At 41.0% G+C, this 25,313-nt stretch overlaps 1 protein-coding gene across 2 annotated transcripts in view; it reads left to right on the top strand.

The window, feature by feature from the left end:
* Positions 1–494: 494 nt before the first annotated feature.
* Positions 495–25,313, top strand: part of LOC109883567 (cytosolic arginine sensor for mTORC1 subunit 1) — a 35,643-nt gene continuing 10,824 nt past the window's right edge. Inside the window, exon 1 of one of the 2 annotated variants that reach the window (XM_020475603.2) lies at positions 495–848. In XM_020475603.2, coding sequence (XP_020331192.1) covers positions 736–848 — 113 coding nt within the window. In that variant the 5' untranslated portion in view covers positions 495–735. The remainder of the gene's footprint in view (positions 849–25,313) is intronic. The other variant, XR_002254193.2, reaches the window with a different exon arrangement.

Below are 25,313 nucleotides of genomic sequence, written 5' to 3'. Positions count from 1 at the left end.
ATGCCTATTCAGCACTTCCAATCACTCATTGCTGCCACACACAGGTTGGAAGTCTACAACAGCTCAATATACATTGGAAGTGCCAAAAATGCATTTTTTATGGTTGTGTGTGCATTTTTATTTAGACCTTTTTTGGAAATACATCAGAGGTAACTGGAGTAAATGAAAGTTCAGTGAAACTCAATATTTGTTGAGTGAAGAACATATTTTGACATTGTAATGCTTGCAGAGCTGTCGAATGGAGAGCTGTCTAATGGAAGTTTGAATCGGAGCTTCCATCTCACTCATCTCAAACACACAGATACTGGGGCATGCAGACCCGAAGTTGCAAGCACTGTTCACTGTTCTAGAATTGCAAATGTTCTGGGGTTATGGATGTGATAAATAGGCTACTATGAATATCAGATAGGCCTATTTTATATCTGTCACGTTTATTCATTTTATAATATATTAGCTTCCTCTGTAGCTTTAAGACCAGGGGGGCGTGTTATTATATGAGGCCGTGTCTTTTATTTGAATATAGAGTAGTTGAGTGGAGTCGGATTGCGTAGCATGTTTTTCTCTGTATCGGTGACTGACTGATGCAAGACACAGTCCCAACTAAACTGCGGGCGTTTGTAATCCAAGGGAATTAAATAACACAGTCAATATTAATTCATCAACTTTTTATTGGATCGTGCCTGGAACTGAATGGTTTTCTAGACAGATTCAGGCAGGATTGCGCTATTCAGAACCATGGATTTGCACATTTTGGATCACAGACTGCGAGTGACCAGCATTTGCAAAAATGGGTTGGTGAATTTCACTCACCCACTGATCAAACTCATATTTCTGCGGAAAAGAACAAGGTAAGATTATTTGTGTGAAGAGATCTGTTCATTTGAAGTCGTCCGCGATCCCAAAACGTGCAAAAAACTACAATTTAAAAAACAATGCCAGGTCGCTGTTGATGGCAGACTAGCCCATGATCAGGACTCTGTGCCATTAGGCTACATTAAACATAAGGGTCATTGGAAGAAGGCGTCTTCTGTAGGATAAATTTCGTGATCCTTGACGCTCAGTCTGAACATTCATATACATGGCTTGCGGTACGGTTTTGCAAACATAAGGACCTTGTCTTTCATATCAGCGATATTTGTTTTAAGTTATAATTTATACACACCTTGATAGGGTTAGTGATCCCACCTGGCCATATCTTCCTCCATGTTACAGCGCTTGTTTATAGAAGACAAGAGGGTCCTAACACCTGTGTGTGAATTTAACTGGAAGCGTACTATAGTTTTAATCGGATGGAGGCACCCAATAGCTGTATAGATAAACTTATACAGTAAAGTGTAACACTTATATTTTTTTATTTGAAGGATTCTTTATTGCAGATGAAAGATAAGGGGCCATATGTTTCGAAAGCCTTTTCACATGCGATAATTAACGTTTCAAAATGTTAAGACACAACGGCAGGATTGTAGTTCACATCAGGCAGTCCTGGGCTAAGGTAATGGCTGAGAACTGTAGGTAGAAAGCAAAATGCCGCCTAGAGTTTTCGAGAGGTAATGGCAGACATTCTAGCTTGGACCTGTGTGAAGATAGCCACAATAAGGATTAGCCACAAGAGTGCAATTGTTGTTCGCCTTCAAAATAAAAGTCCCCATTTGAAAGTGACTCAAACGTATGCAAATACAATTTTATTGGTCACATACACATATTTAGCAGATGTTATTGTGGGTGTAGCGAAAAGCTTGTGTTCCTCGCTCTAACAGTGCAGTAGTATCTAGGGTTGCAAAGGGTCGGGAACTTTCTAAGCCTGGTAATTTTGATTAAATTCATATAAAAAGTTAGTTTATAACAGTGAACCTTTTTGTGGGATACACAAGGCAATTCTTGTGGCATATTTTGGTTAAACTATCCCCAATTCAATGAAATTGCAACCCTCTGCATGCACAGTGCATTCTTCCATCACGTGTAGAGCTGATTCTCAAGATCTTGCACACTAATGAGATGCTATTGAGCCCACACTACCACACTGTCTGAGCCAAGGACTACTAGCTTTCTGGTAAGTTTAAAAAATATATATATATTTTTTTTTACAATACTGGGTGGGGTGAATATATTTTGGCACATGATTTTTTTTGGTTAACTAGTAAATAGTAGCCTACAGCAAAGTGTGTTTAAATAATTTCTGACATGTTAACATTTTCTGCTAATTTGTTTTTGCTACGATGTGTGTTTTAGCTTACATGCCTGCTAACTGAGGAGTGTTAATTCGCCTGTTTCCATACATGTTTCATTTAAACCATTTATCTTACAAAGGAGTTGTTTAACCTAACTGCTTAACTATTTATCTGTACATGTATTTGTATTTTTTTTTTATTTACATTTTTTTTCCTAATCTTTATTTCACTGCAGCTAATGTAGAAGGAAAAGCTGTGTACATTTGCAAATACTGTGCCAAATCATATGCGAAGAATGCAACAAAGATGCAGAATCATCTGGCGAAGTGCATAAAGTTCCCTCAGCGTTCACAGCAAGCAACCTCTGACAAAAGTCCCTCTATTTCTATTCGAGGTGAAAATGATGAATCCGATACCTTATCGATAGCAACAGCTCATGGTCTTCCAGGAATCCAGAGATTTTTTTGACTCAATGGAGGAACGTAGTCAGAGAAATTCTGATGAATGTTTTGCTCGACCTGTGTATGCAACTAGTTCACCTCTGATGCTCACAGGCAATGTGTATTGAAGACATTTCTGAATGTTCTTTGCCCAGCATACACCCCTCCAATCAGATATGCTTTATCTACTCATTTGCTGGATGCGGAGTTCAACAGAGTTCAAGTGAAGGTCAAGCAAATCATAGAGAAAGCAGACAGTATTGCAATCATCTCTGATGGGTGGCCGAGTGTTTGGGCAGGGAATGATTAACTTCATCATCTCGAACCCCTCAACCAGTATTCCACAAGAGCACACACACAAGGGACAACAGACACACCGTTCTCTATGTTGCAGATGAGCTGAAGGCTGTCATCAATGCCCTTGGACCACAGAAGGTATTTGCGCTGGTGACAGACAATGCTGCGAACATGAAGGCTGCTTGGTCTAAATTGGAGGAGTCCTACCCTCACATCACACCCATTGGCTGTGATGCTCATGCATTGACTCTGCTCCTCAAGGACATCATGGCACTGAAAACATGGATACGCTCTACAAGAGAGCCAAGGAAATGGTTAGGTATGTGAAGGGTCATCAAGTTATAGCAGCAATCTACCTCGCCAAGCAAAGTGAGAAGAATAAGAGCACTCCATTGAATCTGTCCAGCAACACCCGTTGTGGTGGTGTTGTTATCATGTTTGACAGTCTCCTGGAGGGGAAGGAGTCTCCAAGAAATGGCCATATCACAGTCTGCTGTAATGGACAGCACCATCAAGAGGATTCTCCTGGATGATGTATTTTGGGAGAGGGTAGTAAGCAGCCTGAAACTCCTGAAACCTATAGCAGCAGCCATTGCACAGATTGAGGTAGACAATGCCATCCTGTCTGATGTTCAGACTCTGCTTGCACATGTAAGAGAGGAAATCCGTACTGTCCTGCCCACTTCACTGTTGCTCCAAGCAGAGTAAACTGCAGTTCTGAAATACATCCAAAAGCGTGAAGACTTCTGCCTGAAAGCCCATATGTACGCCGCAGCATACATGTTGGACCCCAAGTATGCTGGCAAGAGCATCCTGTCTGGTGTAGAGATCAACAAGGCCTATGGTGTCATCACTACTGTGTCTCGCCACCTTGGCCTGGATGAGGGCAAGGTTCTTGGCAGTCTGGCGAAGTACACTTCCAAGCAAGGGCTTTGGAATGGAGATGCAATATGGCAGTCGTTCCAACATATCTCATCAGCCACCTGGTGGAAGGGACTTTGTGGATCTCTTTCCCCGGTTGCCTCCATCATCCTCCAAATCCCACCAACATCAGCCGCCTCAGAGCGCAACTGGTCCTTGTTTGGGAACACGTCCACCAAAGCGTGCAACAGGCTGATCAATACAAAGGTTGAGAAATTGGAGGCCACCCGGACAAATGTAAGGCTTTTTTGAGCCTGACAACGAGCTATCCTCAACAAGGTTGGAAAGTGACAATGAAGTTGAGGCCTCAGAGTCTGATATTCAAGAGGTGGACATTCAGGAAGTCCAAGGAGAAGACATTGAAGCCTGAGAGGAAGACAACCAAAGCTTTAGTTTCTAGATGATCATTTTACAGATGTATGTTGAAAATGTTTTTGGAGATGTGATGGATCATTGGGGATCATTCAATATTCTCTTTCTTTTGTTGTTCAGTGAAATCATCCCATGTAAAGAGTTAACTCATTTAATTCAAGTTAATTTCAACACTGAATTGTTTTTTATTTCTATTGGAATTATTTAATAATTTGCAATTATGTCTACTTATGATAAGGTATAAAGTTTGTTTCTGTCTCCATATGATATGGTAAATATATCCAATGCAAAAAACATCTACATTTAAAATGGTATTAATTTTCGTATTTCCGTTAATTCCCACGGAAAGTTTCCGCCTCTGAATACTCCCCAAAATGTGCAGCCCTAGTAGTATCTAACAGTGCTGTAGTATCTAAAAACAATTCACAACAATACACACATCTAAAAGTGAAAGAATGGAATTAAGAAATGTATAAATATTAGATCAAGCAATGTCGGAGTGGCATTGACTAAAGTACAGTAGAATAGAATACAGTATATACACATGAGATGAGTAACGCAGTATGTAAACATTATTAAGGTGACTAGTGTTCCATTATTAACGTGGCCAGTGATTCCAAGTCTATGTATATAGGGCAGCAGCCTCTAAGGTGCAGGGTTTCATAACCGGGTGGAAGCTAACTGATGGCTATTTAACAGTCTGATGGCCTTAAGATAGAAGCTGTTTTTCAGTCTCTCAGTCCCTGCACCGACCTCACCTTCTGGATAATAACAGGGTGAACAGGCAGTGGCTCGGGTGGTTGTCCTTGATGATCTTTTTGGCCTTCCTGTGACATCTGGTGCTGTAGGTGTCCTGGAAGGCAAGTATTTTGCCCCCGGTGATGCGTTGGGCAGACCGCACCACCTTCTGAAGAGCCCTGTGGTTGTGGGGCGTGCAGTTGCCGCACCAGCATGCTCTCAATTGTGCATCTGTGAAGTTTGTCAGGGTTTCAGTGGCCAAGCCACATTTCTTCAGCCTCCTTAGGTTGAAGAGGCACTGTTGTGCCTTCTTCACCACACTGTGTGGGTGGAACATTTCAGATTGTCAGTGATGTGTACGCCAAGGAACTTTAAGCTTTTTACCTTCTCCACTGTGGTCCTGTCAATATGGATAGGAGCGTGCTCCCTCTGCTGTTTCCTGAAGTCCACGATCAGTTCCTTCGTTTTGTTGACGTTGAGTGAGAGGTTATTTTCCTGGCACAACTCTCCCAGGGCCCTCACCTCCATCCTGTCGGCTGTCTCGTCAATGTTGGTAATCAGGCCTACTACTGTTGTGTCGTCTGCAAACTTGATGATCGAGTTGGAGGTGTGCATGGCAATGCAGTCATGGGTGAACAGGGAGTACAGGAGGAGGCTGAGCACGCACCCTTGTGGGACCCCTGTGTAGAGGATCAGTGAAGTGGAGGGGTTGTTTCCTACCTTTACCACTGGGGGTGGCCCGTCAGGAAGTCCAGGACCCAGTTGCACAGGGCGAGGTTCAGACCCAGGGCCTCAAGCTTAATGATGAGCTTGGAGGGTACTATGGTGTTGAATGCTGAGCTATAGTCAATAAACAGCATTCTTACATAGGTATTCCTCTTGTCCAGATGGGATAGGGCAGTGTGCAGTGCGATGGCTATTGTATCTATTGGGGCGGTATGCAAATTGAAGTGGGTCTAGGGTGTCAGGTAAGATAGTTGATATGATCCTTAACTAGCCTCTTAAAGCACTTCCTGATGACAGAAGTGAATGATAGGGGGCGATCTTTGCTTTCTTGTGTACAGGAACAATGGTGGGCATCTTGAAGCAAGTGGGGACAGCAGACTGGGATAGGGAGAGATTGTATATGTCCGTAAACACTCAGGCCAGCTGGTCTGCGCATGCTCTGAGGATGCGGCTAGGGATGCCATTTGGGCCAGCAGCCTTGCTGCGAGTGTTAACACGCATAAACGTCTTAACTCGCGTCGGCAACGGAGAAGGAGAGCCCACAGTCCTTGCTAGTGGGCCGCGTCGGTGGCACTGTGTTATCCTCAAAGTGGCGAAGTAACAAAACGTCAGTGTCCGCGACATGGCTGGTTTTCCCTTTGTAGTCCGTGATTGTCTGTAGACCCTGCCACATGCGTCTCGTGTCTGAGCTTTGAATTGCAACTCCACTTTGTCTCTGTACTGACATTTTGCCTGTTTGATTGCCTTACGGAGGGAATAACTACTGTTTGTATTTGGCCAGATTCCCAGTCACCTTGCCATGGTTTAAATGCGGTGGTTTGCGCTTTCAGTTTTGCGCGAATGCTGCCATCTAACCACAGTTGCTGGTTTGTGTAGGTTTTAATAGTCAGTTTGTACAACATAGCCTAAACACTTCCTGATGAACTCAGTCACCGGATCCGTGTATTCGTCGACGTGATTTTGAGGCTACCCACAATATATCCCAGTCCTCGTGATCAAAAGATTCTTGAAGCATGGATTCCGATTGGTCAGAATAGCGTTGACTTGACCTTAGCACAGGTACTTCCTGTTTGAGTTTCTACTTATAGGATGGGAGGAGCAATCATGCCATATTTGGACTAGATGCTAAACTAGTTCGGAATGTTGTACAACTTCAACAAAATACAATAATTATATATTAAACAAATCTGAAATTGTGCTGTGGCTGTATTAGACTTTAGAATTGCATTGGGGGCATACTTACGCACTGTTCAGCCTAACTTATTGATGTCCTCTCACAGGACAGAACTGTGTAGAGTTTGCACAAATATTAACGTCTTAGCGCATATTGCAGGACATTGACTGTGGGAAATCACATTTCCAGTCAGTCGATTGTGTGTATTAGACATTCATATTTCACTGTATTAGCATTTAAAATATTAGTGTCTTAGGTGTAGGCTGCCTAATAATACCAGGACTACCTGACATGATGACTCCTTGCTGTCCCCAGTCCACCTGGCCATGCTGCTGCTCCAGTTTCAACTTCCACCTGACTGTGCTGCTGCTCCAGTTTCAACTGTTCTGCCTTATTATTATTCGACCATGCTGGTCATTTATGAACATTTGAACATCTTGGCCATGTTCTGTTATAATCTCCACCCGGCACAGCCAGAAGAGGACTGGCCACCCCACATAGCCTGGTTCCTCTCTAGGTTTCTTCCTAGGTATTGGCCTTTCTAGGGAGTTTTTCCTAGCCACCGTGCTTCTACACCTGCATTGCTTGCTGTTTGGGGTTTTAGGCTGGGTTTCTGTACAGCACTTTGAGATATCAGCTGATGTACGAAGGGCTATATAAATAAATTTGATTTGAATACCGACTCAGCTGTTGGATACAGATAGCCTTTGGGTAATGTGATTAGATCATCCACAAGACTCATCCTATATAGCCACCCACACTTCACTTTCCCTGTTCAGGTGTCTGTTCTCACATAATATGATGATGAATGCACTTTACTTTCAATGGGACCTAATCACTTCACCAAAGGCTCCTGTCCTGACTTGACTGTATCCTAAAGACAAAGGCAGCTTTAAGGACTGAATATAGTAGTTAAGCTTTTAAAGTGCCCTGGATGAATGGCGGCTGCAGTGGCAATTCTTTGCTGAGCCCTGCCTTTTATTCTGTAATTGTTAATGACTTGGCCTGGCTTGCATATGCATCAGCCAGTAAAAAAGGATTAAACATCTTGCATCTACTACAGTGAGTTCCAAAGGTATTGGAACAGTGGCACAATTTAGGTTGTTTTGGCTCTGTACTCAGCACTTTAGGTTTGAAATGATACAGCTTTAATTTGATGGTATTTTCATCCATATCAGGTGAACTGTTTAAAATTACAGCACTTTTTGTACATAGTCCATCCATTTTAGGGGACCAAAAGTATTGGGACAAATTCACTTGTGTATTAAAGTAGTCAAAAGTTGGGTATTTGTTACCATATTCCTAGCACGCAATGTAGAGTCACAAGTTTGATGTAGTCATTGTGTGCTAGGAATAAGGGACCAAATACCAAACAGTATGACTGCTGCTTGGTCCCATGGTGTTTATACTTGCGCACTATTGTTTTTACAGCTGAACATGGTACCTTCAGGCGTTTGGAAATTGCTCCCAAGGATGAACCAGACTTGTGGAGGTCTACAAAAAACATTCTGAGGGCTTTGCTGATTTCTTTTGATTTTCCCATGTCAAGCAAAGGGGCATTGAGTTAAAAGGTAGGCCTTGGAATACATCCACAGGTAAACCTCCAATAGGCTAATTGACATCATTTGAGTCATTTGTGGAATGGTTGAAAAATGAGTTTTAATGACCAACCTAAGTACGTGAACTTCCGATTTAAACTGTATAGGCTAACATGTTTTGTCATACCCATGGTATATTTTGTTTTTTTTATTTAATCTTTATCTAACTAGGCAAGTCGGTTAAGAACAAATTCTTATATACAATGACAGCCTAGGAACGGTGGGTTAACTTCCTTTTTCAGGGGCAGAGATTTTTACTTTGTCATCTCAGGGATTCGATCTAGCAACCTTTCGGTTACTAGCCCAACGCTCTAACCACTAGGCTACTTGCTGCCCCGTATGGTCTGATATACCACCGCTGTCAGCCAGTCCGTATTCAGGGCTCGAACCACCTAGTTTATAATGTGGTGGTGGTCTACTTATACCAGTCGTGTAAATGAGGCTCAACGTACACAGTAGGCTTACATACTGTAGTTTGCCTGTCTTTAAATGGGAAGAAATGCCATCCATGCCAAGTGGGAGAAGGCAGTTTAAAACGTTATTTTATAGGCCAGATCTCACTTTGTGAGGTCCAAGCTGCACTACCGGCTGTCTTCAAGGACTTGCTTATCATAAAAGTTTTACAGATCAGTCCAGGAACTTCAGTCTACCAGCTTAGGCACCATACTCTTCTGGCAAGCGTCATCAATGTTAGATTTGGCCTTTGCCCCTTGACTACCTTCTGACATCCAATTCTGGCGCATGATGACCTTTTTTAGATGTTTAGACATGTATACAGAGGATATATTGCTCAATAATACATTCTAAAGGAATTTCTCAGCGACTCCCTCCACTGAGTCAGTAGTAGGCTATTAATTTTACCTGTAGACCTATTGCTATGGGTACACTACATGACAGTACATCTAGGGCGTTGGCCTAGAATGTGGTGAATCCAAAAAAAACAATCGGAATGCAATAGAATTGCCATGGCCTAGCCTGCAGTAGCTGTTTAGGGACTCTGGCTGTGTTTTTGTCTTTGTTGTCATGCTTTGTATTTATGTCATATTGCCATATCATTCTGTTGTGTCCTGACCTTGATGTTTTCCTGTTTTTGGAGTGGGGGTCAGGCCATGTGGAGAAGGGGAGGGTTTATGCTGAAATGTTTAGACTAGAGTTACCATGAATGCATTTGGGGAACATATCAACAAATCCTAATGTAAACCATGTTCTTTTTTTGAACAGCCTTATAATTGCATTAGGTTTTTGAGTTCTCCCTCTTTACAGGCCTCTAGCTGCCATTAATTAGTCCTATAGTAGGCTAACCAAGAGAGCACAAAAATCGGCAAAAGCAAACAACCAGGTTTTTTAAAGAGGTAGGCTAACAAACCACTCAGAAGTCATTACCATGCATAGAAAGCAAGCAAAACTTAAGTAGCCTGTTTTTTGTTGTAGCTCTGTCTGACCATTTCTTCAGTAGCACAATTCTCATTCCGCATTGCTATTCTAGAAAAGCCATATGAGTGTGTGCTCAGCAATAATTAGAGAGTAAAGGTGTCTTTATTAAGCCTTATCAGTTCTTTCTCTATTTAAGGTCATGTTTGAGGCCTTACTTTTTTTCTATTCTTCTGGTGAGAATTAGCACCGCTAGCCTACATAAGGGTTTGACGAAAAGGATAAGGAGGATGCAGTTTCTCTCACTCTCAGCTGAGAGTCTGCTAAGTGTTAAACTATGATGGCCGTGTGTGCGTGGAGATGATGGAAAAAGTCCCCACCATCATACTTGAGTAAAAGTAAAGATGCCTTAATAGAAAATGACTCAAGTAAGTCACCAAGTAAAATTATACTTGAGTAAAAGTATTTGGTTTAAAATATACTTAAGTATCAAAAGTAAAAATAATTTAAAAATCCTTATTAAGTGAACCAGATGGCAAAATGTTCTTGTTTTTTTCTTTATTTATGGAAAGCCACGGTCACACTAACATTCAGACATAATTTACAAACGAAGCATGTGTGTTTAGTGAGTCTGCCAGATCAGAGGCAGTAGGGCTGACTTGGGATGTTTGGTTGATAAGTGTGTGAATTTGACTATTTTCCTGTCCTGCTAAGCATTAGAAATGTAATGAGTACTTTTTAGTGTCATGGAAAATGTTTGGAGTAGAAAGTACAATATTGTCTTAAGGAATGTAGTGAAGTAAAAGTAGTCAAAAATATAAATAGAGGTACAGATACCAAAAAAACGACTTAAGTAGTACTTTAAAGTATTTTTACTTAAGTACTTTACACCACTGTGTGTGTGTTTATGTGCGCGCGCACACTGTTAGCCTATGTTGCTACTGTGTTAGTCGATGAAGGCCGTGTGTGTGCACTGTACAGTGTTAGCCTTGTACAGTGTTAGCCTATGTTTCTGCCTTCCCTATAAATACTGGCGATTCTGTGTTAGTCATTTCCAAATGAAACCATTTTCATAATTACCCTTAAGGTCTATGTTGGAGTTCAGTTTAAGTAGGAAGTTGCATGCATTTTGACCATTTACAGAGTAGGTGGCCAAGTCTCAGGCTTTTCAGTCAATCATATTTCATGGCTTTTTGAAAGGGCTCAGTGTGCTTGTTTTTCCACTAAGCTGACCCCCACTATTTGTTGTGAAGATGAGATATTAATGACGCAATACAGATCAAATAGAAGTGTCTTGAGTTTTGTTTGCGTGTTCTGCAGTCTTGTAAAGATAGGGGGGTGACTGGTACAGACAATGTAACATCCATAACCTTTTTTAGGAACATCTGATCATCTTGGATCTTCCTCTGTTAAGCTAACTTTCGTCAAGGTTTTGTGTGGTCTATAATTGGTTTCTATTCATTGTCAGTATCCTTTTCCAGCATTATGATATCCGTAACATAACAGTTGTGGATTTGATGGATCATATTTTGGCTTTAGAAGCTTGTACATTCACCACATTTTGTGTGCTTATTCTTCAGAATTTCGCTAGTGTGCTAGCTAAGGTTCTCTTGGAAAATATATGCTGAAATGTATTTGTCATATGGCAGTACTGTTGACATTTTTTTTTTTTTTAGATAAAGTGGTTTTTGATAATCTGAATAGGGCTTGGAATTGCAAGGGATTTCACGATATGTTATTTTCACGATACAAAAATGTATTGCTCACTATGTCTGCTGAAAAGAGAAAATGCAAACACATTTTGATCAGTAACCACATTTCCATCCACAGTTTTCATGCAAGTAAGGTCATACCGTATACAAAAAATGACAATGGCTGTGATGGAAACAGGACGTTTCGGTACAATTCTATACACTTGAGTGTATAGGCTCTATCACATCAGGCCGTGATTGGGAGTGCCATCTGCTGCCTTTAAAAAAAACAAAACATCACATATGACAACCAATGTGTTTATAATAGACAAAATAAAAGACATCTTTAAGATTTTAATGCCCATTTCAGACTAACATCCATTAGTTGTTTTTCCTCCTAAAGTAATAATGGAAATGTCAGTATTTTCAAAATGATAGTTTTTGTCTTCAGCCAAGCCTTTCCTTCGAAATGGCAATCCATGTTTTGACTTAAGACTTATAAACTCACAGACCTTTGCTAATATGTTCAGACTCCCCAAAAAGCTTGTCCATTTCATGTAACATCCATGACACTTCTTATTTGCTTATTTCTCCAACATGTCAGTATTTACAAGTCTTTAAATAAAGTCTTGCTTTATTGGGTATACACCCCCCCCCCCCCCCCCCCCCCCCCCCCCCCCCAAGGGGTACTATAGACACACACATACAACGTTTTTAATTTCTATTTTGTTTGTCCATTCTGTGAGACCTTAAAGTTGTGATTTGTTTTGCAAATGGAATGTCCATAATAATGGAATCTTCCATAAACGGAATAGGACTACTCTCCAATCTGTGGTACAAAGACCGAAGGGCAAGGCAAGCTTTTCTCTGCAGCTTGCTAAAGAGAGAGCATGGGTCGCAACAATGCCGCCTCTGAGCCAAAAACAATGGAGACTTTTCCACTTGCCTGCTCCAGTAGGCAGTCAAGGTCGGTGCCCAAGGTTTATACTGCGATGGGCTAGCAACAGGGGGAGAGCTGGGTAAACTTTAGCCATTGTTTGAGAAGACACTTGCTATACACGGAGTGTATAAAACATTAGGAACACCTACCTAATATTGAGTTGCACCCCCCTTTTCCCTCAGAACAGCCTCTTTGTCGGGGTGTCAAGTGTTCCACAGGGATGCTGGCCCATGTTGACTCCAATGATTCCCACAGTTGTCAAGTTGGCTGGATGTCCTTTAGGTGTTGGATCATTATTGATCCACAGGAAATTGATTGTGAAAAACCCAGCAGCATTGCTGTTCTTGACACACTCAAACCGGTGCGCCTGGCACCTACTACCATACCCCTTTCAAATGCATTGAAATATTTTGTCTTACCCATTGGCACAAATAAACAATCCATGTCTCAAGGCTTAAACATACTTTGACCTGTCTCCTCCCCTTCATCTACACTGACTGAAGTGGACTTAACAAGTGACATTTAAGGGATCATAGCTTTCACCTGGATTCACCTGGTCCATTTGTCATGGAAAGAGCAGGTGTTCATTATGTTTTGTACACTCAGTGTATAGCAGGTGCAGCGAAATGCTTACGTTACTAGCTCCGACAGTGCAGTAGAATGTCTAGAAAATAACACAAATACACACATAATAAAATGAATCAAAACAAGAAATCAAATGTCAAATTAACAATCTAAAGTAATATATTAGTGAGCAGTGTCAGAATCCAGGATATAAATACGCGGTGTGTGTGTATGGACAGTATATAATTTGGAAAATAATGGTATGTACAGTAGTAGTTCATTCTAATATACCTACAGTATGTCGAGAATACAGTATACATACACTGTGAGGAAGCAACCGTATATAAACAGTACATAGATTGTAGAAGTGACCAGTGTTGAATATCTCTCTATACTTGGGGCATTAGTCTCAAGGTGCAGGGCAGAGGACCGAGCAAGTGATGCCTGTTCAACAGTCTGGTGGCCTGGTGATAGAAGCTGTTTCTCATGGTCCCGGCATTAATGCACCTGTACCGTCTGTCTGCTAGCTGGTAGCAGGGTGAACTAGAGCTGTGGCGGTCACAAAATTTCATCAGCCGGTGATTGTCAAGCAAGTAACTGTCCGTCTCACAAAAAATTTGATGATGATCATTAATTGATTGATTAATGATCATTAATTAACAAACACATTTAGTATCTCCTGGAATCCACACAGCCTACAAGCCATTTATAAAAAATCTATCTAAGAAATCAATGTAATATAGCCGACACCTTCACAAGAAATCCATGATTTATTTTAGACAGGTCTAAATAAGCATGATATGAAGAAAATGTAGTCTATTTCAGAAGAAAATAATAGCATACTCTGAGTTGGCCTGATGTGGCTATTACAAATGGCTGTGGGCTACGCTAGTTCAACACCATAGTGCCCTCAAAGCTCATCACTAAGCTAAGGACCCTGGAACTAAACACCTCCCTCTGCAACTGGATCCTGGACTTCCTGACGGGCCACCCCCAGGTGGTAAGGGTAGATAACAACACATTCGCCACGCTGATCCTCAACACGGGGGCCCCTCGGGTGCATGCTCAGTCCCCTCCTGTACTCCCTGTTCACTCATGACTGCATGGCCAGGCACGACTCCAACACCATCAAGTTTGCTGATGACACAACCGTGGTAGGCCTGATCAACGATAAGACAGCCTATAGGGAGGAGGTCAGAGACCTGGCTGTGTGGTGCCAGGACAACCTCTCCCTCAACGTGATCAAGACAAAGGAGATGATTGTGGACTACAGGAAAAGGAGGACAGAGCACGCCCCCATTCTCATTGACAGGGCTGTAGTGGAGCAGGTTGAGCGCTTCATGCTCCTTGGTGTCCACATCAGCAACAAACTAACATGGTCCAAGCACACCAAGACAGTTGTGAAGAGGGCACGACAAAACCTATTCCCCCTCAGGAGACTGAAAAGATTTGGCATGGGTCCTCAGATCCTCAAAAGGTTCTACAGCTGCACCATTGAGAGCATCCTGCATCACTGCCTGGTATAGCAACTGCTTTGCCTCTGACCGCAAGGCACTACAGAGGGTATTGCGTACGGCCCAGTACATCACTGGGGCCAAGCTTCCTGCCATACAGGACCTCTATACCAGGCGGTGTCAGAGGAAGGCCCTAAAAATATATTAAATAAAAATGCAGGACAAAACACACATCACGACAAGAGAGACAACACTACATAAAGAGATACCTAAGACGACAACATAGTAGCAACACATGGCAAGATCATGGTCGAACCAGGGGCTGAACCTGTTTTTTAATTCTCCATTTTTTTATGGGGGCGTTTGTTAACAATATTACTGTAGATATCAAAAACGAAGGTCCAAGTTTCTTTGACAGAGGGGATCAAGCTGATTCTATACCAATTTAGAGGCCAAGTCATGAAGGAAGGCGTGCTCATTAAAGTTTTTTTAGCATACGTCTATGACAAATCAGGACAGGACGTTTCACTGAGCAGCCATTACGAACACAGGCTGTAAAACCGTGATCACTAAGGTACCAGTCTGGTGTTTTCTGTAATTGCCTATCAGGATTATTTGTGAGGATAACATTGAGGAGAGTAGCCTTTTCTGGGTGTTTGGAGTCATACTTGTCATGTGTGATTGGTAATAATCTGAGAAAGATTTCGGGAGTCTCATTGCTTTAGGACTTGGTCAGGTGGTTTAAGCATGTCCCAATTTAGGTCACCTAGCAGGACTAATTCAGACTTACACGGAACCCAAACTGGCTGCGCGCGTGCGCTATCGTGTATAAATTTATTTTGTCCCCCTACACCAAATGCGATCACGACACGCAGGTTAAAATATCAAAACAAACTCTGAACCAATAACATTAATTTGGGGACAGGTCGAAAAGCATTAAACATGTTTGGCAATTCAGCTAGTTAGCTTGCACTTGCTAGCTAATTTGTCCTATTTAGCTAGGTGCTGTTGGTAGCTAATTTGTCCTGGGATATAAACATAGAGTTATTATTTTACCTGAACTGCGCAAGGTCCTTTACTCTGACAAATTAATCCACACATAAAACGGCCAACCGAATGAATCGTTTCTATTTCTCTCCTCCTTCCAGACTTTTTCATATTTGAATTTATATGGTGATTGGCATCCGCCCCTTTTACCACGACAACCAGCAAAACATTTAGTCTTTCAATCACCCATGTGGGTATAAGCCAATGAGGAGATGACACGTGGGTACCTGCTTCTATAAACCAATGCGAAGATGGGAGAGGCAGGACTTTCAACGTGATCTGCGTCAGAAATAAATGGGGTTCTATTTTTAGCCCTTGGCAACGCAGACGCGCGATAGCAGTGTGGGTGCAATAATTAAATAACATAGATATCTAAATGTATTTTGTGAAGCACGCAACGTATCCAGTCTGGTCAGCATGTTAGTGTAACTGAAAACCGAGCACTGAAGGTGATCCTTGGTAAAGATTGCCACTCCCCCACTTTTGGAAGATCTGCCTTGCTGAAAAAGGTTAACATCAGTATTCAAAACACTCTTTCTAAACCACGTCTCAGTAATGACCAACACATCTGGATTGGAGCTGTAAACCCACACTTTCAATTGATCCATTTTAGGTATTAAGCTTCTAGTGTTAACGTGCAGAAAACCCAGGTTTTTACGAGAGCAGAAGTCAGAGAGCCAGATATCAGAGCACAAGTCAGAATTGGGGCTAGCAAAAGTAGATAGGCCAGGGTGGACATGTATATTTCCAGATATCATCAACAGTAATCCAATCAAGGCACGGCAAAGTACAGGGAGAGCTCTGCAGTGTTGCTTTATGACATTTGAATGTGCATTAGATGGCAGCAGGATCATATTATATAGAACTTTCATCAGGTAGCATGAATACAAAGCAGGCGAGTGGTGGTTAGAATGGGATGGGGGGCCAAAAGTCAGTGTAACCAATAGAGACAGAGTCCCGAGTGTGGGAACAAACAGTCTGTCCCACGGTAGGGTAAACAAGAAAGTTCATAGTCAACAAAGCATGCAGGAGTCATGAGGCAAATGGCAATGGCTAGCCCCCAAATAACGACTTGGGGCTAGCCATCTCACTCGCATGGCTCTCCTTCACGTGATCGGGTCTTTCTCTAAGTGAAGACCGACACATCGGGGACGCAACTGCACGTGTCCTTTTCTGACTGTCCACATTTTACTTTTCGTCAGCCAACAAGATGAGTATGCCTAACAGCAAAACCACTAGCCTATGTCAATCTAGTCGACCTATTCTGTGCAAGAAATAAATATTTCAAACATACTGTAGTCTGGGACAGTGTGGGATACGATAGATCCCAAATGAATACAACCACTAGCATAAAATAAAAAATGTTTTTATGCAATGTGGCTGATGCAACCGATCAGAACGTTTAACTTAAAATGTTGATAGGCTATATATTCACATTGTAAGTGCAGCAATGCACACATGGTAGGAGGCTATAAGCGCAAATGTTCCGTTAGTGGAAAAACACCTTTATCAGGTGCATTTTTATGGTGATAAATGATCTTCCCCAAACTGAACTCACACGCTGCTTATGTATGCCAGCCCCTTGTAAAGTTATTTGGCCATTTTAGTTGTGATACAAATCTTGAAACATATAGGCCTATGGGCTAGGCTATATGAGGTGTGCGACTATGATTAGAAAAAGTCGCAAAAAAAGACTTTCTTATGCTGGGCATCATTCACAAGTGATAATATATAAATCACAAGCGACAATATTGTCACCCATCAGACTATTGATTTAATTTTGTCTTTACATATATATTTTTTTTAAAGTGTGACGTTTTGATTTAGAATGGACCATTTATCATGCACCTGTATCGAACCGGGGCAGCATTTCGATACAGGTGCATCTATGCACTTAAATAGTGAATGGAGGATGCTTTTCCCCATGGTTTATTTTCATGCCAGCCAGGTAGGTTATACTCCTGTTGTAAATATAAGCAATGTGCTTAACATTAGGAAAGTTGAGAAATATAGTAGGCCTAGCATATAGAACGCTGATCCTCATCTTTTTATTAGTGGCCATCAGTGTTTTCTCCCGCAATTGAATAGCCTATAGAAATGTTGCGCAACATGAGCTCATGGGCTCTCATGGAGTGTTTGATTAGATTTTTGAACACATTTGCATTGATGTCAGTGATTAGAGGGACAATGGAGTACCAGGCAGTTAGCAGGTTTGGTAGGCTACTAATGAGCAGCATCAGCAGAGCTTGGAGAAGCCTAATTACCGTGACTAAACGGTCATGTGGAATTTTACTGCCTTCATGACTAGTGACCGCCGGTTTGGCGGTAATATGGTCACCTCAACAGCCCTTGGGTGAACAGACCATGGCTTGGGTGGCTGAGGTCCTTAATGGTCTTCGTTTGGGCTGACCACACCACACTCTGGAGAGCCATAGGGTTGAAAGCGGTGTAGTTGCCGTACCAGGCGGTGATGCGGCCCGACAGAATGCTCTCAATGGTGCATCTGTAAAAGTGTGTGAGGGTCTTACGGGCCATGACAAATTTCTTCAGCCGCCTCCGTTTGAAGAGGCACTGTTGCGCCTTCTTCACCACGGTGTCTGTGTGTTGGAACCATTTTTATGTCCTCGGGGATGTGCACGCCAAGGAACTTTTTTTCTTTGACCCTGTCCACTGCGCCTCAGTTAATGTGCATGCTCACATACACACCATGGTCACCAGCAATGGTGAGCGATTGTTCATAACAGAATGACATCACCATGGCTCACATCCCTCCCACTTCTTCCAATGAAACATCAGTTGCAAAATCAAGTTCTCATTTCCCCTTACTTCATTGGTAAAAACAGCATTTTGAGTGAAATTCTTCGAGGCTCGCTCGCTCTCTCTCCCTCTCACAAATGTACTGTACGTCTGCTCACTCAACGCCACCAAAGAAAAAAATTGTTTTTTCTTGTTCATCTCCAATCATGAAGGTATGACTGTGCCTTTGTTGCTACATGCAGTGAACTGGGGACATAATAGAGTGGAATGCTTAGTTTTCTCATCTAAGCCTAGAATATAGAATTATAATGTTCTCCCTGTCAGTACCTCAGATGTTTTGAAGAAGATTCATAGAAAGATTTGAATGATTACCACAGAAACAGGAAACTAACCCGTCAACGGTGTTACGCAGATAGGGGGTTGAACGACTTACTTTGACTACATATCCATAATGCATTTATAATACACAGGCATTTCATGAATGTGTGATACCGGGTCCCAACCGCATTAATAAAGCTTAATGAAATATATCATAGTATATCTATAGTGCATTCATATCATTCTATGCAAGAGCTCATATTTGGGTATCTTAATAGATGCATTATTACAATGACAGCGTAGTGTCATTATGGGTGTTCTCAAAAGTGTGCTTCTGCTGTACCAGCTCTTAGTGAATATTGTCAAAAGGCCAAACTATATATATATATATATATATCATTTTACAGATCAAATCGTGTAGTTTGATAGTTTTTTTCCCATTCATAAAGCATTTATGGCTATGGTAATTAACTGTGCAGTTTGCCACTATGATCTAGAACACCATCATTAAAGGTCTATTTATAAACTATATGCAGTCAATGTACTGTCATTTCTATTTAACCATTCATAAAGCATTTCAATTGCATTTATAAACATGCCTCACTTATCAAAAGGAATACGGACACAACACAGAATGTTCAAGGAAATATAACATTTTATTACAATTTTCCAGATGTAGCTAGCACATAAATCAATTGCTGAGGACATCGCCAAAGAATCCTACTATTGGCATTTATCTGTATGACTTTTCTTTAATAGATTTAACAAAGGTTAATATTCAAAGATTCAGACTCAACTATTTTTGTGAGTAGAACATAATCACACAGGGTGGTAAAGCTAGCTAGCATTTCCCCCTTATTCATTAGCTAATTTAGCTAGCGGCTAGCTAAGCCCCTGGCACAATGTCTACACGTTTTCCAACTCTGTAAATAAAAGTTACAAATTTGTCATAAAACTAATGAAACATTTTGTTACAATGTTAGGTAGCCATTTCACTATTTACATTGTACTTCTTTCTGCACATTACAAACCTTTTAAACAGGACATACAGTTGAAGTCAGAAGTTTACATACACTTAAGTTGGAGTCATTAAAACTCTTTTTTTCAACCACTCCACTAATTTCTTGTTAACAAACTATAGTTTTGGCAAGTCGGTTAGGACATCTACTTTGTGCATGACACAAGTCATTTTTCCAACAATTGTTCACATACAGATTATTTCACTTAGAATTCACTGTATCACAGTGGGTCAGAGGTTTACATACACTAAGTTGACTGTGCCTTTTAAACAGCTTGGAAAATTCCAGAAAATGATGTCATGGATTTGGAAACTTCTGATAGGCTAATTTACATCATTTGAGTCAATTGGGGGTGTACCTGTGGATGTATTTCAAGGCCTACCTTCAAACTCAGTGCCTCTTTGACATCATTGGAAAATCAAAAGAAATCAGCCAAGCCCTCAGAAAAAAATTGTAGACCTCCACAAGTCTGGTTCATCCTTGGGAGTAATTTCCAAATGCCTGAAGGTACCACGTTCATCTGTACAAACAATCGTACGCAAGTGTAAACACCATGGGACCACGCAGCTGTCATACCGCTCAGGAAGGAGATGCGTCCTGTCTCCTAGAGATGAACGTACTTTGGTGCGAAGTGCAAATCAATCCCAGAATTGCAAAGGACCTTGTGAAGATGCTGGAGGAAACCGGTACAAAAGTATCTATATCCACAGTAAAACAAGTCCTATATTGACATAACCTGAAAGGCTGCTCAGTAAGGAAGAAGCCACTGTTCCAAAACTGCCATAAAAAAAGCCAGACTATGGTTTGCAACTGCACATATGGGGACAGAGATTGTATTTTTTTGAGAAATGTCCTCTGGTCTGATGAAACAAAAATAGAACTGTTTGGCCATAGTGACAGTCGTTATGTTTGGAGGAAAAAGTGGGATGCTTGCAAGCCGAAGAACACCATCAGCATCATGTTGTGGGGGTGCTTTGCTGCAGGAGGGACTGGTGCACTTCACAAAATAGATGGCGTCATGAAGATGGAAAATTACGTGGATATATTGAAGCAGCATTAAAGCTAAAGCTTGGTCGAAAATGGGTCTTCCAAATGGACAATGACCCCAACCATACTTCCAAAGATGTGGCAAAATGGCTTCAGGACAACAATGTCAAGTTATTGGAGTGGCCATCACAAAGCCCTGACCTCAAACCTATAGAAAATGTATGGGCAGAACTGAAAAATTGTGTGCGAGCAAGGAGGCCTACAAACCTGACCCAGTTACACCAGCTCTGTCAGGAGGAATGGGCCAAAATTCACCCAACTTATTGTGGGAAGCTTGTGGAAGGCTACCCAAAATGTTTGACCCAAGTTAAACAATTTAAAGGCAATGCTACCAAATACTAATTGAGTGTATGTAAACTTCTGACCCACTGGGAATGGGATGAGAAAAAATAAAAGCTGAAATAAATAATTTGCTACTATTATTCTGACATTTTTAAAATAGTGGTGATCCTAACTGACCCAAGACAGTGCATTTTTACTAGGATTATATCTCAGGAATTGTGAAACTGAGTTTAAATGTATTTGGCTAAATGTAATCTTCCGACTCCAACTGTATTCACTTCGGGTTACAACCTAGTGTTATTTGGGCTTCTTATTAGCTATTTGTTTTTTTAATGTGCAAACGTAGAATGTCAGTCATTAACTCGTGTTGGTTGTTGTTAGTGAATCTTTGTTTGAGTGGCAATTTTTGGTTTCTTGCAGGGAACGTCCCTGTCAGTGTTCCCCAGCAAGAAACCAAAAATAGTTAATCAAACGGAAGGGAGAACGAACAAGTCCCTAACAACAAACAAAATGAAACCGGTCGGGTTCTGGGAGGGGTTCTGAAAGCTACTCATGGGGTGTCCACTGAAAGATGACTAGCAACAACAACTGGGACCTTAGACACCCACCAGGAGTGCCCAATACATTTGCCCAAGAGGCATACAAAAATAAAAACCACACCAAATTTAGACTGGAAGCAAACCAAAAAGTGGAGCAAAAGAAAAACGAGGTTAAATAAAAAATAATACATTTAAGAAGTCAAATGGGGCGAGCTAACTGAAGGTGTTAACCATCCCCAACTCAAGTTAACTGGAGCACTGGGCCAGTAGCTCTTAAATATCACCTGTGCCAACACAGATGAAACACCTTCTCACTAACGAGATGACAAGCCAACACAGGTGTAACACATACTGACTAATGCCCAAAGTGCTAAAGTCCAACCTTGAAATATAAATGGAAAAACCAAATCCTGTAACACCTTCCCCCTTAAGACAACAAATATATATTTTGTTGGACAAAACCAACAGAAAACAACTTCAATTTCACAACGTGATCCACTTAAATGCGACACTATTTTAAATGCATTGCCTTGTCCAATATAAACATGGCGTTTACTGGCTGTCAACACTTCGACAAAACAAATCATACATACACAATACAAGTCAAATTTGGAAACCTAATCATTCCAGGGTTTTTCTTTATTTTTAATATTTTTACATTGTGAAGACGACAACTATTAAATAACACATGGAATCATGTAGTAACCAAAAAAGTGTTGATAAAAATCTAAATATATTTGAGATTCTTCAAAGTAGCCACCCTTTGCCTTGACAGCTTTGCACACTCTTTGCATTCTCTCAACCAGCTTCAGCTGGAATGCTTTTCCAACAGCCTTGAAGGAGTACCCACATGCTGAGCACTTGACTGCTTTTTCTTCGCTCTGTGGTCCAACTCATCCCAAACCAGCTCAATTGGGTTGAGGTCAGATGATTGTGGAGGCCAGGTCATCTGCAGCACTCCATGACGATTTAATCGGTCCACCTCTAGTCTGTTACTTGAACTCTGAAACATTTAAGTGCAGTTAACTTTAACTTCTTCCTTTCCTGTATCGGCCCTCGTTAGAGTTAGTTTCATCATAGCGCTTGATGGTTTTTGCAAGTTCTTGAAATTTTCTGTATTGTCTGACCTTCATGATGGACTGTTGTTTCTCTTTGTTTCTTTTTAGCTGTTCTTGCCATAATATGGACTTGGTCTTTTACCAAATAGGGCAACCTTCTGTATACCACCCATACCTTGTCACAAAACAACTGATTGGCTCAAACGCATTGAGAAGGAAAGAAATTCCACAAATGAACTTTTAACAAAGCACACCTGTTCATTGAAATGCACTCCAGGTGACTACCTCATGAAGCTGTATGAGAGAATGCCAAGAGTGTGCAAAGCTGTCATCAAGGCAATGGGTGGCTATTTGACGAATATAAAATATATTTTGATTTGTTTAACACTTCTTTGGTTACTACATGATTCCATATGTGTTATTTCATAGTTTTGATGTCTTAACTATTATTCTACAATGTAAAAAATAGTACAAATAAATAAAACCCCTGGAATTAATCTTTTTTTTTTTATAAACATTGTTTCCATTTTATTTTTAATATAGCAGCCTATAAAACGAATGAACATTTCTATAACTCTCACCCCTTGGTACGAGCCCAACCAAAACAAACCTTATCTAAAAATGGCAAAACGTTCAGTCAAAACAAAATGTGTGCCAGGGCTACATACTGGCTAAACACAAAACTTATTGACTGCCCATCCATGGAAGACAATCAGCAACCAGGTTGTCCTTACCATGGACATGTCTGATTTCAAGGGGAAACTCCTGTAATATTAATCTTGTAAAACATTTTTATATTTTTTAAATAAGTGCGAGGTCACCAGGAAGTGACATTAGTGACCTCTCACTCTCTCCTCCTGGGTCATCACTAGTTTCCACAAAGTCATAAACCCCACCTATTTCTCTTCCTAAAATGTGATTGTAAACCTAACATTTTACATTAAGACCAAAAAGCTCATTTTCGTATTGACATAGCCAGGGGGATAGCTAGCTACATTAGTAAGTACATTTTAGCCATCTTTACCACCCTGTCTTAGTATGTTTTGTCACTTTATTGCTACGAGTCTGAAATGGGGAATAACATTTTAATGCTTTGAATATTTTTGTAAAAATTGAACCTTTTATTTAACTAGGAAAGTCAGTCCAGAACAAATTCTTATTTACAATGACGGCCTACCGGGGAACAGTGTAACCCACTGCCTTGTTCAGGGGCTGAACTACAGATTTTTACCTTGTCAGCTCGGAGATTCGATCCAGCAACCTTTCGGTTACTGACCCGACACTCTAACCACTAGGCTATTAATCTATTAAAAAAGAATACAAAATGAATACTGAAATTGCAATAGTAAGATTCTTTGGCGATGTCCTCATCGAATGTGCTAGCTACATCTGGAAAATGTCTGTGCTCTTTTTGATAAGTGAGGCATGTTTATAAATTCATGTTTTATGAATGGAAAAATAGGAATTACATTACATTGACTGCATATAATTCATACATAGACCTTTCATGTGTGCGTTTATAGACCAGTATGGCCAAGTTAATTGTGATGTGGAGGACTGTTAATGCGTTGCGAAAGAGTTATGACATGACCCTCAACTACACGATTTGATCCGTAGAATTTACCTTGAGGATTCAACCCCGTCAGGATTTTCATGCACCATTGACCTCAGTGAGAAGAAAAAGAAGAAAAAGAAGCTAAGTCATGGGTCTGTACTGACCAGTGGGGGAAATGGAGCTGGTACAGGCCGGCTACATATAAACTCAATTTTCTAAACGTGGTTTGGCCTTTTTGTCATATTCACTAAGAGCTGGTATGGCAGCACCACAATTTTGAGAACAGCCATAATGACACTACGCTGTCATTGTAATGATGCATCTATTAAGATGCCGAAATATGATCTCTTGCATAGAATGACATGAATGTGCTGTGGATATATTTCATTAACCTTTTAATAATGCTTTAGGGACCTGTTCATGAATTGTTTATAGTTAATTAATTCATTGATTGTTTATAGTTAATGTTATGAATAGGAAGTCAAAGTAAATTGTTACCAATTAGGCTCACTATAATGCACTCTCCCACTGGTATAAAAAATTCATGAGCTTTTAATGTTTTTTCAATGAGAAGGCTAGCCTAAACAAAGCAGACAGAGGGTTGCTAGCACTGTCCTCTCTCCCTTCTTCTTGCGGGCTTAACAATAACAAGTGGAAAACCTATCAGGAAGACGGCGTGGGAGGTCAACAGGAAGGAATGGCTAGGAGGTGGCAGGAGACAATGGGCTGCTAAGTTAGCTCGCTCTACAGTCGGCTGGGTGGAGCTGTGTCTTTTTTTTTTTGGTTGCGTCCAAAATGGCTCCCCTATTCTTTACTGTATGATGTGCAGTGCTCTACTTTTTATGCACTGCCATAGGGCTCTGGTCAAAGTAGTGCACTATGTAGGGAATAGGGTGCCATTTCAGACACACCACTCTCTTTTGGATTAATTTCGCCGTCTAATGGAAACAATGGATAACATTTTGCTGAGTAGGACCGTATTCTAGTGTAATGCAGCTGGTGGGAGATGGGATGATGATGGGGATGTTGCTGATGGAACTAAAGGGAAGGATGTTGCACATTTTAATCATCCAGAAGATTAGATGGTCTGACTCTGCAGCTTTGCACTGATGATAATGACCATAGAAGTTGACTAGTATATAGACCTAGAGCACAAACTGATCTGGCACTAGGCTATGTCTGTTCTCTTTCGTTTTGCAACTACCGCTTTGCAGGGGAGAGGTGTGGGGTTTTAATG

Source organism: Oncorhynchus kisutch, linkage group LG3, assembly GCF_002021735.2.
Source record: "Oncorhynchus kisutch isolate 150728-3 linkage group LG3, Okis_V2, whole genome shotgun sequence".
In the NCBI taxonomy this organism is placed as follows: Eukaryota; Metazoa; Chordata; class Actinopteri; order Salmoniformes; family Salmonidae; genus Oncorhynchus; species Oncorhynchus kisutch.
This window is presented reverse-complemented; position numbering and strand designations above follow the sequence as displayed.